Raw genomic sequence first — 17889 nt, 5'->3', positions numbered from 1 at the left:
CTATGCGTCTTGCGACGCGGAACGTCCGTACATTGAGGACAGGTCTCCCAAACACCTGTGGAGGCTTAGGTAACGTACAAGACCTACGTAAAACCGCTGTAATTGATCTTGAGTTAAAGAGGCTCAACATAGCAGTAACAGCTTTACAAGAAACACGAATTCCCGACGAAGGCTCCATTAGAGAATCTCACTACACTTTTTTTTGAGAGGGAAAGAGGAATCTGCCAAACGTGAGCATGGTGTCGGTTTTGCAATAAGAAACGACCTTTTGCCATCGCTGGAGACCACTCGTGGTATATCAAAAATATGACCAAAAGCCATCATCATCATAATGAAAGCCATCATCGTTGAAAAGTTTTTCAACGATGATGGCTTTGATTTGATTATCACTCAGACGAACTTGTATGCGGAACAGGAACGGATAAAGAATTGGAGTCCTGTCGACAAAGCAGAAATTCGTGCTTTTTTGGGCATTTTTATTATAATGGGATATCACATTCTGCCCCAAATAGATTTGTATTGGTCAACAGACCCTGGCTTTAGAGTAAACGAAGTTGCTGATGTTATGACGGTAAAACGTTTCAAGAAAATATTACAGGCACTTCATTTGAATAATAACAGAGAACAACCCGAAAGAGACCCGATTTTGACAAATTGTATAAACTTAGACCTCTCATATCATTACTCAATGATGCATTTCAAAATAATGCCACCAACTCATCATCACAGAGCATCGATGAGAGCATGATCCTCTTCAAAGGTAGATCCAGCTTGAAGCAGTATATGCCGTTGAAACCTATAAAAAGGGGATATAAAGTGTGGTGTTGCTGCGACAGCAGCACAGGGTATCTATATAATTTCGAAATTTATACAGGTAAAACGGGACAAGGAACAGAATAGCGCTTAGGTGCTAATGTTGTAAAAAGATTGTCAATCAAATTGTCAGAGAAAGGTTTCAAGAAACACATCACCTTCGATAATTTTTTTTGCGACTGGTCACTCGTGCAGTATTTATATGAAAAAAATATATTTGCAAGTGGAACGGTTAGAAGAAATAGAGCAGTTTTACCTAGTATAATAAAAAGAACTGGCAGGAACAAGAGTTTGAAGTTGAAAAAAGGCGAGTTCAAGTGGAGAACTAAACAAGACGTAGCTTTTACTGTATGGCAGGATACCAAAGAGGTTTTGTTACTAACCAATGCTTTTCATCCCAAAGAAGGAATGACTACAGTTCAAAGAACTCAACAAGTTGGCACTAAGCTGACAGTGAAATGCCCAAGGGTAGTGAAAGAATACACAATAAGAATGGGAGGTGTCGACCTATTTGATAAGACAAGAACACATATTCTATCGGACGAAGAAGCAAACGCTGGTGGCTGCGGATATTCTACTTTTTGGTTGATGCAAGCTTGACAAATGCTTTCATTTTATATTCCAAAACACCAAGGGTACACAAGCTTACCAATTTAGAATTTCGGGTGGCTCTTGCAAGAGGACTTATTGGTGGTTATAGTAGCAGAAAAAGAAAGTCGAGCGTGGGCACCTACGTTTCCAAGAAATTACGATGTGATACAGACAATTACCAAAAAAGTATCAAATTCAAATTCAAATTCAAAATTTCTTTATTCATGTAGGCCTATCACAGGCACTTATGAAGCGTTCATACATAATTGTTTACATAATTGTAACGGGATGGTGATAACTTCGTTCGCCAACTTAAATCTAAAGCTACGAGGGTTCCAAACGCGCCCTGGTCTAAGAAGAGCCCACAACAAACTTAGCCGGGTAAATTTATTTTTTTGTTATCACCATCTTCCAGTAAATTTAAATTAAGCTATGAAGCTAGAGCAATTCACACCCAAGCTTTTTTATCGTTAAAATAATCCTTAATGTTATAATAGGATTTTTCTGTAAGCTTACGTTTTATATAAACTTTGAACTTATTGAGAGACAACTCAAAGATTTTATTTGGTAATTTGTTATAAAATAATATACAATTGCCCTTGAATGAATTTGCAATTTTGTGTAGCCTAGTAAACTGCACAACGAGTTTATTTTTGCTTCTAATATTTATATTGTTACAGTGCATTTTCTTTTTAAATTTTGATATATTTTTATGGACATAAATTAAATTTTCATATATGTACTGACTATGCACCGTCATTATTTTAACTTCTTTAAATTTATCCCTTAATGACTCTCTTGGGCCCATTTTATATATCGCACGAACAGCCCTTTTCTGCGGGACGAAAATAGAATCTATATCAGCAGCATTACCCCATAATAAAATGCCATAGGACATAATGCTGTGAAAATAACTAAAATAAACAAGCCTAGCAGTTTCTATGTTTGTCATATGACGAATCTTTTTTTACCGCGTATGCTGCAGAACTAAGTCTGTTCGCTAAATTATTTATATGTGGGCCCCATTGAAGCTTAGCATCTAAAGTTATTCCTAAAAAGATTGTCGTATCCACCAAATCCAACTCCTCATTATTAAGTTGTACAATGGTTTTTACTTGTTTAACATTCGGTAGTGTGAATTTAATACTCTTCGTTTTTTTTCCGTTAAGAGCTAAGTTATTAGCCTCAAACCATTGTACTACTTTAGCGAGACATATGTTTACATCGTCAAGATTTTTTTCACGACGTTTAATTTTAAACATCAATGATGTATCATCAGCAAACAATACTATCCCGTGATTGTCCTCAGCTAGGTAAGGAAGGTCATTCATGTAAATGAGGAATAGGAAGGGTCCTAATATAGATCCCTGGGGGACACCAATTTGCACAAATGACCCGTTAGACCGCTTTCCGTTCACGTCAACTTTTTGAATTCTATCATTAAGATAGGAAATCATTAAATCTAGAGCTATGCCCCGAATTCCATAGTGGTGTAGTTTCCTGATTAATGTTTCATGTTGTACACAATCGAAAGCCTTGGACAAGTCACAGAAGACGCCAAGTGCGTCCCGTGACTTCTCCCAGGCTTCAAATATATTTTTTACTAACTCAACACCAGCATCGGTTGTTGAGCGACCCCGTGTAAAACCAAATTGCTGCCCGTGCAATAAATCGTTCTTATTAAAAAAGTGAAGTAATTGATTTAATATAAGTTTTTCAAAGATTTTACTGAGAGTAGGTAGTACAGATATTGGTCTAAAGTTAGAGGGGTCGGTAGTACTACCCGATTTGAACAACGGAACTAGTTTGCTATGTTTCATTAAATCAGGAAACACACCACAGTCTATACAATTATTAAATATGAATGATAGGTCAGGTGCAATTATATCAATCAAAGACTTTACAACGTTAACGGAAATGCCCCACAAGTCATTTGTTTTCTTATTATTTAATAATTTAAATGCCTTAATAACGTCTGAGCTGCTAACGTGTCTGAACTTAAAAGTATCGTTACATTCAGGCACATTAAACTTCAAAAAAGAGAGAGCGGTGTCCGGTGATGATTTCAACGATTTTGTTGTGGAGACAGGAATGTTGGTGAAGAACGTTTCAAAAGCAGTTGCAACCTCGAAAGCTGACGTTATTGACTTGTTATCTACATCAAGTTTGATGTCATTAGTTCGAGGTGTTACTCTTCCTGTCTCCTGATTAATTATATTCCAAGTTGTTTTTATAACATTACTGCTATTTTTTTTTTTTTTTATCAACGCTGTGCCTTAAGAAGTGCGATTCCAAAATGTAGGTGTGCATATGCCAGCAGTCATGGAGACCTACCGGCGCTGGAAGCTCTGCAGCACAAAGACGAGCGACAAACGAAGCAAAATAAAATGCGATAAATGTAATGTCCCGCTTTGCATTACACCGTGTTTTGCACAATACCATACTGTAAGCACATGAGTAGTTGACGGGCAGTGGAGATATTTTTCCCACCAAATTTCCACAATTTTCCTAATTAGTTTTCCAATTTTTTTTAATGCCATTTTTTTTAAATAAATAAAAATATGCCAAAACTATAAACAAAAGTTGTTTTATTCTTCTGGATAGTTCTGCCTTATAAAGGGTTAAATGTACAGAGATGCTCCCATCTTCTAAATGTTTGAAGAAAAGTCGGAATGAACTTGCTTACTGTTGCAACTGCAATGAGGATCATCCGGCAAACTACAGTAAATGCAAAGTCAGACTAGCTTACTTGGAACGTATTCAGCAGAATAATTATGTACGGAAGCCACCTCAACTAATACATATGTCTAAACCTTTATAGAAAACTAGAACCTGGGCCAATGTTGCCGCATCTACTACAACTGATGGAGGAGCAACGGAAGCAGAAATAACACACTTCAAAAACCCGATATTACCCAAAATGTCTCAACCCATCCAAGATGATGTGGCAACCAAGGAAATGTTCGATATATTATCAATATTAGGAATACTTAAAACACAATTTACTTGTTGCAAATCTCCATTAGAGAAGGTTATGCTAGTATTAACTCACCTCAGTCAGTATATATAGTAAGAAGGAAGTTCGCATACTTTCATGGAACGCCGACGGTCTACGTGGTAAAATACATGAACTACTCGATTTGGCAGTGCATGTTGTATCTGTTGATATATTATTTATATGCGTTTACTTGCTATCGACAAGATAAGCATCCCAGTGGCCGTGGTCAGGGTGTTGCTATCTTAATTAAAAGCAATATAAAACAATCCCTGATTACCGTTCCTATCACTAAAAATATTGAAGCAATTGGCATTAGCATTAAGTTATAAGGTGTTGAACATATTTTAGTGTCTGCTTACCAGTCCCCTAACTTACCGCTTCTTCAGTATGATCTTGATATTTTATTAAATCTTGGCCCCCATGTACTCATCTCCGGTGACTTCAATGTTAATAATGACTATTGTCAAAGCAGCTACACAAATACCCGAGGCAGAGTCTTGTTTCATCATATGCTGCATAACTACTACAATATTCTAGCTCCTGATAGTCCCACACAGGTGAATTATTCATCCGATTATAAAACTACTAAACCCGATTTGGTCCTGTCACATAATATTGTAAACATTAGTGAAGTCCAGATAGTAGTAGCACTCTCATCAAATCATTACCCTATTAGCTATAGTATAGGAGGCAACCTACACCGCAATAAGATAGCTCGTTATTACCTGTATAACGATGCCAACTGAGGTGACTATCGTAATTGGTTGGATGAAAATATTAACATGTCATTCAAGAACCTTTTCCTCTGTAAATGAAATTGATCTTGCCATAGACCATTTGCAAAGAACCATTATTCGTGCGAGAGACTGCACAGTCCCTATGGGTACATATAAGACCAATAACGTTACTAAGTTGCCCCGACATGTTAGACAACTGATAAGTTACAAAAATTCGCGTCGCGTTGATAATTGTCTTACTAAAGGAGCTCTAAAAAAATTTGTTCGCCGTCTAATAAATCGTTTTTGTAGCTTGAATGAAGTGGTAACTAAGAACATTTCTGATAACAAATGGAATAAAACATTTTCAAAGATTGAAAACCCAAGAGTCGAGGAGTGGCGCGTATCTAGATCTCTGAAACCCAAGCGAATTACAATACCCCCCCTTAAGTATCCGGATGGAACCTTGACATCCAATGCAATTCCCTTCATTATATTTAAAGTTACAGTATTTCTAATCTGTCACATCCTGTTCGACCAGCGGAAGTGCGTACTATTTTAAAAACGCTTAAAACCCGTAAATCACCTGGGCACGATGATATCGTGAACACTCTTTTAAAGAATTTTTCACAGAAGGATGTTGTTCTCGTTACAAAAATTTTCAATGGTTGCCTGTATATAGGTTACTTTCAGAGCGCCTGGAAAACTGCTAAAATAATCGCACTAAAAAAAACCGGGCAAAGATGACTCAGTACCAACTAACTACAGACCCATTAGCTTACTTCCGTCTTTAGGCAAATTATTTGAAAAAATTGTGTACAATCGCCTACGCGCAGTTTCTGAGCACTTACTAATTAATGAGCAATTTGGTTTTCGCCAATCGCATTCAACTGCTCATCAGCTGGCTCGGGTTTGTGAACATATAACTCATAACCTCAATCTTCACCAATCTACTGGTATGGTCTTACTTGACATTGAAAAAGCTTTTGACAGCGTCTGGCACGAGGGCTTTCTTCACAAACTGGTGGTTCTTAACATACTCGTACCCTCACCATTGATAAAACTTGTCAAGTCCTATCTACGGGATCGTAAGTTTAGGGTTTATATTGGTGAGAGCGAATCATTGTGTCGGACAATGCCAGCTGGCGTCCCTCAGGGATCTATTTTAGGTCCATATTTGTTTCTGTTATATTTAAATGAAATCCCAAGACAACCTAGAACAAATTTAGCCTGTTTTGCGGATGACACGGCATCTTATACATCTTCTGATGATATTGATAATTTGTCGCTTACAATTATCCATCGATCGGCTTCACACCTTTTTTACTAAATGGAAGCTTAAGCTTAACGAAAGCAAGACTGAAGCCATTCTATTTACTCGGCATCGTGAACCTCCCTTAAGAACATTAGAACTTGCTGGTTATATAGCGTCAAATGGAGACGGTCCGTGCGCTATCTTGGGTTTTTTTTTTTTTTTTAATTATTCTTCCTTTGGGAAAGAATAGCAGGACACCTCCGACATGGTGGTCGGAGACCTTGTAATTCCTGGTTAATTTTAGTATACCAACTTCTTTTAATTTAAAAATAGGATGTGATAAATAAATAGATAAGGGATGTAATAGTGATTTTTAAGGTTGTTTCATATAAAATAATGTTTTGATTATACGTATTATGAGTCGGGCTAAGTTTCAAATGAATAGTGTTAATTTGCCAATTTCTATTCATGTTTATTTCATATATTCTTATAATATACGGTAAACATAAATCTTTATTGTAGATACTGTGTGTCATGATTTTAAGGTAGATAGTTGGATATTTATTAAATATTATTTTGGTATGTTTTAATGTAATGTGATTATATAGTTAATAATTTGGTAAATTTGTATATTGTTTATTTCCGATTTTATTGTATTGCTTTGTCTACTTATTTTATTATTATAATTATTTAAAGTTCCTAATTTTATCTAGTATTGCAAATATTAACCGTGTTATCTTAGTCATCACATCAACCGATAGACGTCCACTGCTGGACATAGGTCTTTTGTAGGGAGTTCCAAGTTCCACGATTCTGAGCCGCTTGGATCCAACGGCTACCTGCGACGCGCTTAATGTCGTCTGTCCACCTCGTTGGGGGTCGACCAACGCTGCGCTTACCAGTACGGGGCTGCCATTCCAGCACCTTGGGACCCCAACGTCCATCCTTTCTCCGAACTATGTGCCCGGCCCATTGCCACTTAAGCTTCGCGACTCGTTGAGCTATGTCGGTAACTTTGGTTCTTCTACGAATCTCCACATTTCTGATTCGATCGCGTAGAGATACTCCGAGCATAGCTCTCTCCATCGCCCGCTGAGTGACTCTAAGCCTTCTTATGAGGCCCATAGTTAACGACCATGTTTCAGAGCCATAGGTCATCACTGGCAACACGCACTGTTCGAAGACTTTCGTCTTCAGGCACTGAGGGATTTCTGACGAAAAGATGGCACGGAGTTTCCCGAACGCTGCCCATCCGACTTGGATTCGGCGGTTCACCTCCTTCTCGAAATTGGACCTACCTAACTGGATCGTGTGTCCTAGGTATACGTATTCGTCAACAATTTCGAGTGCAGTGTTCTCAACGATTACTGGTTGAAGCGGAACATGAGCATTAGACATAATCTTCGTCTTGCTCATGTTCATTCGTAGGCCAACCTGTTGAGAAGCTCTGCTGAGGCCATCGAGCATCGTATTTAGGTCTCCCAGAGTCTCTGCCATTATGACTACATCGTCGGCAAACCGAAGTTGAGTGATGTACTCGCCGTTAATGTTGATGCCAAGTCCGTTCCATTCCAGAAGCTTAAAGACGTCCTCCAACGCAGCGGTAAATAGTTTCGGGGAGATAACATCTCCCTGTCGCACGCCTCGCTGCAATTGGATTGGTCTCGTAGTCTGATCCTGTATACGAACTGACATAGTGGCGTTTTTGTACAAACACTGCAACACTTGGATATACCGGTAGTCAATTCGGCATCTCTGCAGTGACCTAAACACAGCCCAAGTTTCCACCGAATCAAAGGCTTTTTCATAGTCCACAAACGCTAAGCAAAGTGGCCGGTTATACTCTTCAGTCTTCTGTATAACCTGCCGCAGCGTATGAATGTGGTCTATGGTACTAAAGCCCTTACGGAAACCGGCTTGTTCGGGAGGCTGGAAGTCATCAAACCTACGAGCGAGACGATTCGTAATGACTCTCGAAAACAGCTTGTAGATATGACTCAGCAGCGAGATGGGTCTGTAATTCTTCAACAAGGTATTATCACCTGTTTTGAAGAACAGAACCACCACACTCCTGTGCCATGCCTCTGGCGTTGTGCCTTGGTGAATAACGGAATCAAACAATCGCTGAAGGACTTTCAGTATCGGTTTTCCACCTGCCTTCAGGAGTTCTGCCGTTATTCCGTCATCACCCGGCGCCTTGCCATTTTTAAGCTGCTTGAGAGCCACACTAATCTCGTATAGGCTGACGTCTGGGATATCTTCGGTATAATGTCGAGTTAATTTGGCTCTAGGATCCTTAGCCAAATCTTCAACAGGCGTCTGTACTGTGGTGTACAACTGTCCATAAAAGTTCTCAACCTCACCCAAGATCTCAGGTTTGGAAGAGACAAGACTACCATTATTGGTCTTCAGTCGCATCAACTGGCTCTGACCGATAGACAGATCTCTAGCGAACACTTTAGAGCCTCTGTTTTGCTCGATGGCATTTTTAATACGCTCTGTATTGAAGTGCCGCATATCACGAGTCTGTGATTTAGAGATCTGCCTATTAATCCGCCGGTAAGCGGACGCGTCTGCTATAGACTGTAGTCTCATCTCTTGCCTCTCCGTCATAAGCTTGAGTGTATTGGTTGAGAACCTATTGGCCTTGTTTCTACGGTGGGCCTTGTAGAATTTGGACCCGACTGTTTGGACAGTTTCCACCAGCCTGTTGTTCAAATCGTCCACAGTGTCGCAATCTGCTAGGCAACCGAACCGGTTCTGTAGTTCTAGTTGAAAGCTCTCGGGGTTTTGAATATGGGCACGAGTAGGCCGGAGTGTAGACTTCACCAGTCTGACTCTTTCAAGTTGAACGTTTATACTCAATGTGCCTCTTACCATACGGTGATCACTTCCGGTTTTAACCCTGTTGATCACAGAGACATCATTGAATACATGCCGTTTGGTCGACATGATGAAGTCGATCTCGTTTCTCGTGGAACCATCGGGGCTTATCCAGGTCCATTTCCTGTGTGGCCGCTTCTTGAAGAAGGAGTTCATCATATAAAGGCCCTCCTTCTCCATGAAGTCAGCCAACATTTGACCCCTGTGGTTCCGTTGCCCATACCCAAATTGCCCCACCCTCAACTCTGAACCAGTTCGCTCGCCAAGCTTCGCGTTGAAATCCCCCATCACAATATTGTAGTAGGTGTTCGAGGCATGTATGGCTTTTGAAATGTCCTCATACAAAACCTCTACATCCTCGTCTGGGTGTGCCGAAGTCGGCGCGTATACCTGTATGACCTTCAACGAATACCGTTTGGTAATTCTGAGTATAAGGTATGCTACCCTGCTCGACACACTTTCGACTTTTACAACATTGTTGACGAGAGACTTGTGGACGATAAACCCGACACCACCCTGTGACTGTTGGTCACCCTCCCGGTAGTAAAACAAGTTGCCGGATTCCAAGATTATCGAGTCCTCCCCCTCTCGCCGGACTTCAGACAATCCTATAATATCCCAGCGCAACTTGCTCACCACTTCTTCCAGCTCAATCACCTTTCCATCGGTCCTCAACGTGCGTGCGTTGTATGTTGCCAGGTCAAGTCGTCGGGGTTGGCAGCGGAATCTCTGCCGGAGATTCTTAACACCCCTTGCCCCGCCGTTACCATAACCGCTGCCAGAGCCAGGAATAGCGGGGCCGCCGGGAACTAGGGGCTGTGGTTTTTTTCTCCTTCCCATTAAAGATATGCCCGATAATGACCACGCTGGGCAGGCGGGTTGGTCATCGCAGGGCTAGACTGATCGCCCCGGCGTCGCTGCTGCCCGACACCGGTCTGTGCCATTTGTTCAGCCTAGCCAATTCGAAGTGGTTATACCGCCACTTGTCGGTCGCCAGAGCCTCGTCGGTTAAACGGCAGGGTGCACCACGTGCAGGTGAGGTTGGCAATTTGGGAGGCTGACTGGTACTAGCCACACCCACTTACACCCCTTATCTTAGTAACCCTATATTAATATTCATATCTTTTTTCTTTTTATTTTAGGTGTATATAGCGCATCGGTGGCGACTTTCGGTTTCGGCGTGACGAGCTTGACGTTTGAGATTGGTAAGTGATGTTTCCTAAATTTATTAATGTTAATTTTTGGTTCTATATAGGCTATTTTGATGAAATATATGTTTATTCCTTTTCTATGCTCAATTAAAATTTGTTCGAGTTTCTCATGAAACCCGCTCAATTTTTTCCTTTTCACATTTTGTTTGTTATTCTTTAGTTCTATTTTACTGATTTCGAGGTTTGTTGCAACTTGGTTAAAGCTCGCCGCTCTGCCGTCGCTAATATCATGCGCTATTGCTCTAGTGATGCCTTTAACAGTAGGCGACACTAAGTCTGGCCAGCCTATCCCATTTTTTGCGGATTGGGCATTCTTTGTCAAAGGCGTCGTGGTCCAGTTTATCCAGTTTGGCCGCCTGACAATTGCGACACGTAGCCTTTTCTCCTGCCATCCAGTGTGGGCAGTCCCTCCTCAGGTGCGGCCCAGTACAATGACTGCACTGGTCTGCCGCTTCCGTGCAGAGTTTCCTACCGTGCCCGTAAGACAGACATCGTGTGCACTGGATTAACGGAGACTGGTCTTCGACCTGCACCCTCTGCAAATCCACGTGCACCTTGCCAGCCTGGGTAAGGTTTTGCCACACTGATGGGGACACCTGCAGGACCGCGTGGCATTCGAGTGGGTTTCTCGCTTTCCGTCGATACCGCACCACGGCCCTGTAGTTCCCTTCAGGTATCCCCGCCAGCAGGTGTGCATTCTGGTTTTTCAGAGCGCCCGTTATGTCTTCGTCTGTATTATAGCTAAGAACATTTTTTATTATAATCAACGGGTCTTTATTTGCTTTCTCTTCTATTAGTAGTGTTGGATTGCCAGACCTGAGCTTATCTGCTACCTTGGCCAGCTCTTCCTGGGTCTGACATCCCAACACCACTTTTTGATCTCTCACTTTCCTGAGCCGGTCCACCCGCAGGCCCGATATCTTTGCGCTCACTGCAGTTCTGATTTTCACTATCACATCGTCACTGGTATCATGAGCGTCAACTGAAGATACGATCAGCGAGTGGACCCGCTCAGGCTGGGAGAAAGAGGTCTTCTCCGATTTGGTGGTTGCGGCCATTGCCGCATATGAGATGCCGCCTAAAGTGTTTTTGTTAATGTCGTCGTTGAGTTTTTCGACCGTTTCTCTGACGGCACCCATATCAGTTCTGGCCGCAACTACAAGATCACTCTGTTTTCTGATTTCTTCCAAGACCTCCTTGGCAAAGTCAGCGACGGGAGCAGTTTGAACGACTGGACACGGTGCTTTGTCGTTGAGTCTCAGCGCAATTGTGTACAGGCCGCTAAGGCACTCGATCAGTGTCTCTTTTATAGTCGCTTTTATATTTCCAGACTGCTCCAACTGAGTCTTGGCTTCCTGGAAGAGCTGGTTTGCCGTGGTAGCCAGCTCCTCAAGGGGGCCTTCCGCGGCCGACTTCGCCAAGAAGGGCAGGTCTTTAGAGGGTGCCTTGACAGGAGGGCGCTTGCGGTTTTCTGGGTCAACGTGCTTAACGTTGACACTGGCCACGTTAGAAGATTTAGTTGCATTTGACGCTCTGAATGCCATTATAATAATTCGTAAGTAAGTTTAGAGTTTAAAAGTCACACAACTAACAATACAACGATACAAACATACAAATTAATAAATAACAGGGAATTACAAATTGGCTATATCACAGTATTTAATGTAGTCCTTCACTATTCTAACCTAATTAGAATTATTGGGAGGTGTAAATTGCCTGCCAATGGTCGATAATTTTGTAATTTTTATTGATTAAAATTTGTCAAGAGCTTCAGTCAGTAAGATAATAAGCGGACTGAAGTTCCTCTAATGTTGTTATTTTTGGGGGTGTAAAGTGCCCCAAGTCATGTAACAATTGGTAATTGTTATGTTTGGGCTGTGTATAGAGCAACCCAAACTGTCACTAGTAAATTGCCTGGGAGCAATACCGAGATATGTCAAATAAACTTTTTGCCGGTCTCTTTAAGTTCTTTATGTCAAATAAAGTTTCTGCCGGGACTTTATATGGGGGCAGTGTAACAAGGGTGCACAGTGCAAGTACCGCCACGAGCTTGTGTTCGAGGTTATAAAAAAGACTTTGAAGTTCTGTCACGACTTTCAAAATTCGGCTGGATGTTCTCGCGAACTGTGTACATATCTGCACGCCACTAAGGAGGAGCAGAGTTTGTTCAAATCTACCGGGCAACTGCCGCGGGTTTTAGCGGAGCGTCACGCCAACATGTCTGCAGCCGCAGCTGAGACTATCCCCCAGATTGCATTATACATACAAGGGAGTTACGCGGGCCCACCTCCGCCGCCACCGCCACCACCTTTGCCGGCTGTGTCTGCGCCGGCTAGTGTTGCCCCCGCTGCAGCGTTCCCGCGACCGCCCGTCGTGTCGGTTGCGCCAATCGCCCCGCGTCCCGTGATGCCTATTGGACAACCACCGCTGCCGCCGCCGCCGCCGCCGCCGCCACCGACGGTTCCAACTACTTCAGTTCGGCAGCAGGCGCCTGTATTTACAGCACCCCCTCCAACGGCACCTTTTACAATGGCCCATCCACCTCCACCTATACCGGTATATGATTCCAGTAAACCACCACCGCCAATAATGCCAGCGCACGCTCAAATAAAAAGTAGCGAACCTACGAAAAGGAAAGCCTCGAATGACGATTCAAATGTGCGAATCAAAATGAAAAAGGGAGAGGATGAAACAATTGCAGACCAGCTGTGTGAAAATTGTGTGCAAAGGGAACTAAGGATCGATGCGATAAAAAAACAATTAGAAGCTATTAATGAAGAGGAGGAATATGGGACTCTCGATTATAAAAAAATGATTGAGGAGTACCAGAACTTGAAAGAAATATTGAAGTCACTAATCAGCACTGATTTGTTTCAAAAGTTCGTTGAAGAAAATGTAGAGGGAATCTCTCAAAATCAATCCAATAATAATACTATATTTGATCAAGAACCGTTCAATGCAGGAATCCCTCAAAATCAATCCAATAATACTATATTTGATGAAGAACCGTCAAATGCAGGTGTTTCAACCGTGCCTAATCAATTTTTATTACAACTCATGGAATACATGATGGGCGACGCCAAGGGCGGCGATTTGGGAGCACATAAAAATCAATCCAATAATACTATGTTCAATCCAGCTGCGTTAGCGTCAGGAACCTCTCAAAATCAATCCAATAATGCTTTGTACAATCAAGCAGCGTTGGCGTCAGGAGCACATAAAAATCAATCCAATAATACTATGTACAATCCAGCTGCGTTAGCGTCAGGAGCACATAAAAATCAATCCAATAATACTATGTACAATCCAGCTGCGTTAGCGTCAGGAACCTCTCAAAATCAATCCAATAATACTATGTACAATCATGGAGCGTTAGCGTCCGGAGCCCATAAAAATCAATCCAATAATACTATGTTCAGTCAAGCAGCGTTAGCGTCAGTCACGGCACAACAAAAGAGCTTTGATGAATCACTTATTCAAGCTTTATCTTCTTTGGCTGGAGAAAGTAATCCTGTCAAAATAAAACACAATAATAAAAATAACGCATCTCCTGAGATATTGCAAACGTTTTTGGACATTTTACAACAAATTAATTCAACTGACGAAACAGCGCCTGCAGAAGTGAACCTAGATACAAGCAACAACGCAAGCTCAAATAATAGTAACATAAGTGACTCCCAACAATACTCGAATAGGCAAGATATACCCGTGTCATCAGTGAGTTCGAGTAGGTTCCCACCGCCGACTGCGCACGGAGTTGCGACATCTCCGGCGTTCTTGCAACCTCAAGTTGCGCCCGCGCCGCCGCCTTACCAGCACTATCAGCCAATGCCGCCAGCAGGGCTTTACTACCCTTCACCCTTCGCAGGCGCCCACACAGCAGGTATGCAAATGGCTCAAGACAGCCAGGCAATGCGAGCACACGTTCCACTTGCGATGCCGCCCGCGCCCCCGCCGCCCGTCTCGTTCGCGCCGACCGCTGCGCCCGCGCCGCCGCCCGTACATCAGCCCAGCCACTACGCGATGGAACGGTACCCGCCGCCCTACTACCCCAGGCATCAGTAGTTCTGCGAACTGGCGACTGCAATCGCGGCCTTCACCATACATGGTCGTCATACCGCCAATGCGAGAGAGTTCCCGTTTCTAATCCTGTCGGTCCTAAATTTGTTTGTGCATTCTAATAAAAACATAAATTTAATAACTAATATTGCCATCACTTCAAGCAACATTATTTTGAATAAAAGTTTTTTTATTACATTGACTTTGACATTTGCGTCCCTAAAATAAAAATTATAATTTCAGAGAATAATTACAGAAATATTAAAATCAATTAAATATGTTTAGTACCTGTATAAGATTGAGTCTTTTGATGCGCCGCAAAAATGCTGTAGCTATATTATGGTGTATTGTGGTGGTATAGATAGTATGTTTGAAAGGTTAAAACCCTAAGTAATAAAGGTTAATATCATCCATCTGTAAAAAATAATTTTTATGAAGACATTTTTTTACCAAGTTGTATAAACTTCCAAAAAATACATAATTTGCATTGTCTCAAACATGTAGGACATACGATACTCGAAAACTAGCTATTTTTTTTGAAAATTGTGTATTTGCATTGTAAAAGTCATTTAATTTGAAAATTTACATTTGATATAAATACTTTGTTATTAAATTTATTATTAGCATACTTAAGTTAAGAATTTAATTTAATTTTAATGTTACTTTGATACTCAATAAGGAATAGTATATTATTTGCTTCCTTCCTGATTTTTTAATAACTATAGTTCCAGCTAGGTATAGTACTAGACCAACAAAAACCCCATTTTTTCAATTAAAATTAGATTCTGTTACCTTACTTAATAATATAATGTTTGAATAAATATTCTCTGTCACTAAATACTGATTCATTGTCTACTGCTTTTTATTCATTGTCTATTGATTTACTATAAATAATTACTTTCTGTAGAAAAACAATTGTATTCATATTTTTCTGACCAACAAATAAAGTATTCTTAATACATAAATACTTATAATATTGTAACGTAATAAATGTCTATTTAATGTTATAAATTAATATTGTTGGAAATGTCGCGAAACTGGTATCCCGGCGCGAGGGGAGCGGTACGCGGGGACCAACCGCGCTCGCGGCTTTCTAACTTCGCACGGCTCGTCAGTCGCCCAGATTTGCTACCTGAGACTGGACGCCGCGCGGCCGCTGTGCGGCCGCCGCATTTTTTTTACGTCTCTCACCCGATTGCTGTTTTTTGCCTTAGACCCTAAGGATACTTACCCTCGAGCTATCTAGGCCCCGTGTATCGGGTAAGTGTTGAACGATTCCTTAAAGTTTAGACATTAGAATATCTTTTAATTAGGTAAATTACACGCATGCGGGTCGGCCATTACGCTCGTTGCCTTTGTTCTTTGTTCTCGCACATTGACCCATGCAATCGATCATATTTGGCTTAATCCTTGCATATTTTTTTGTTAAAATTTCATCTAAATGTTTTAATGCCTATTTTTTTTATAATTAAGTTTCCTATTTCGATAAATTCCCAGATTCTCATACTATAGTAGTTCTCTGTATTTTGCTAATAACCTCACGTACCTTTTGCTATTTGCTATCTTTTAATTAATATTAGTCTTAATGTCTATTGTTTTATTGTAATGCTTCTCACGCTCTCATAATGTAAACTCCGTCTGATTGTGAACAACGCATCCGCCATCTTGCGCAGTGCTTGCCGCTTAGCTGAGCCACGTGTTCGCAATCAGACGAGTTGAAGCGGAATTATTTTTCACACGCTGGACGAAAATTCCAGGGTTCGAGTTTCGAGTTTCGAGTCTCAAGTTCGAGATCAAGTCTCAAGTCTCAAGTTCGAGATCTGACGTCACCTCCGACGCCGATCTCCTGGTGCAGCTGAAGACCACCTCGTCTTCGCCTGGCTCGCTTCAAGTCTCAAGTTTCAAGTTTCGAGTTTCAAGTTTCAAGTTCCGGGTTCGACTCCCTGTTGTTGTCGACGTCACCTCCGACGCCGATCTCCGGGTGCAGCTGAAGACCACCTCGTCTTCGCCTGCCTCGCCTCAAGTCTCAAGTCTCAAGACTCCCTGTTGTTGTCGACGTCACCTCCGACGCCGATCTCCGGGTGCAGCTGAAGACCACCTCGTCTTCGCCTGTTCCTTCTGGGCCACGCAATCAACGGCTACAAGGGCAGTACTCGCCCACTGCAGAATTTGGAAGCGAACTAATTGACGGGCCCTTTCACCCACGACCCTGACCTTGTTACCCTAAATAAATTTGTGATTACGTGTTCCATCTTTTACTAGACCTAACTAGAACCGTTTCACTGGCGCCCAACGTGGCGCCCAACGTGGGTTTGTCATAAGTACCTATGTATTTCACGACATCTTGGTGCATGCCAGGCCAATAATAACGTAAGGCAAGACGACGGTAGGTTTTAAAAATTCCCATATGACCAGCCGTGGGTTCATTATGGTTTTCCGCTATAATTTGTTCACGGAGCTCAGATGGGACCACTTCCTTCCACGAAAATTCGTTTGTAAGTTGGCATTTATTTTTAGATAAGCGAAAGAGACTACCATTTTTAATTAGGAAATTTGTAAATTTTAATGGTTCGTTTAGACAACCATTATAGGACTTTTTGTACCAAGAGTCTTTAGTGTCCAAGTAAGATTTGGAAGTACTAATGGCACTTACAGGGACGCTTCTAGAAAGAGCGTCTGGAATGACGTTATCGATGCCCCGGCGGTGTTTAAGAATAAAGTTAAATGCCGATAAACGTACACCCCAACGAGCTAAGCGACCAGTAGGGTTGCTAATAGACAAGAACCATTTAAGTGCGCTATGGTCAGTATAGACTGTAAAAGTTTGACCGTTTTCTATGTAACAACGCCAATGTTCGAGTGCCAGAACGACAGCTAAGGTCTCACGTTCGGTTATGCTGTAATTGCGTTCGGCTGCAGTCAATGATTTACTCATATAGGCAATTGGATGTTCTTTGCCATCTATGGACTGAGTTAACATTGCGCCGATGCCATAGTTACTTGCATCTGTATGGACCTCGAATGGTTTGCTATAATCCGGACAAGAAAGTACTGGAGCTGAGACGAGACATTCTTTAAGTTTTTGGAAAGCGTCGTCAGCTTCAGAAGTCCAGTTAAAACCAGATTTAGTACCTTTAACAGAAGTTAGTTTATTTAAAGGCCCCGCTATGGTACTGAAGTTAGGAACGAAACGCCTGTACCAAGTCGCAGTTCCAAGGAAGCGTTTAAGATCCTTGCGACATGTAGGTGTCGGAAAATTTAGGATCGCTTCGACTTTACTTGGATCAGTACGTAAGCCATGGCTGTCAACCACGTATCCTAAATATTTTAATTGAGAAGCAAAGAAGTTACACTTTTCAAGGT

At 41.7% G+C, this 17889-nt stretch overlaps 2 protein-coding genes across 2 annotated transcripts; one reads left to right on the top strand and one right to left on the bottom strand.

Moving 5' to 3' along the window:
• Positions 1-10721: 10721 nt before the first annotated feature.
• Positions 10722-12011, bottom strand: LOC120636749. Its single transcript, XM_039908309.1, has one exon. The coding sequence runs from the start codon at positions 12009-12011 to the stop codon at positions 10722-10724; it is 1290 nt and encodes a 429-aa protein (XP_039764243.1).
• A 322-nt stretch (positions 12012-12333) lies between these two features.
• Positions 12334-14709, top strand: LOC120636748 (actin cytoskeleton-regulatory complex protein PAN1-like). The gene is made up of 3 exons (XM_039908308.1): positions 12334-12365; positions 12453-13595; positions 13926-14709. The coding sequence occupies exons 1-3, from the start codon at positions 12334-12336 to the stop codon at positions 14530-14532; spliced, it is 1782 nt and encodes a 593-aa protein (XP_039764242.1). The 3' UTR covers positions 14533-14709.
• The last annotated feature ends 3180 nt before the right edge of the window (positions 14710-17889 follow it).

The sequence above is a fragment of the Pararge aegeria genome (assembly GCF_905163445.1).
Source record: "Pararge aegeria chromosome W unlocalized genomic scaffold, ilParAegt1.1 SUPER_W_unloc_1, whole genome shotgun sequence".
In the NCBI taxonomy this organism is placed as follows: Eukaryota; Metazoa; Arthropoda; class Insecta; order Lepidoptera; family Nymphalidae; genus Pararge; species Pararge aegeria.
This window is presented reverse-complemented; position numbering and strand designations above follow the sequence as displayed.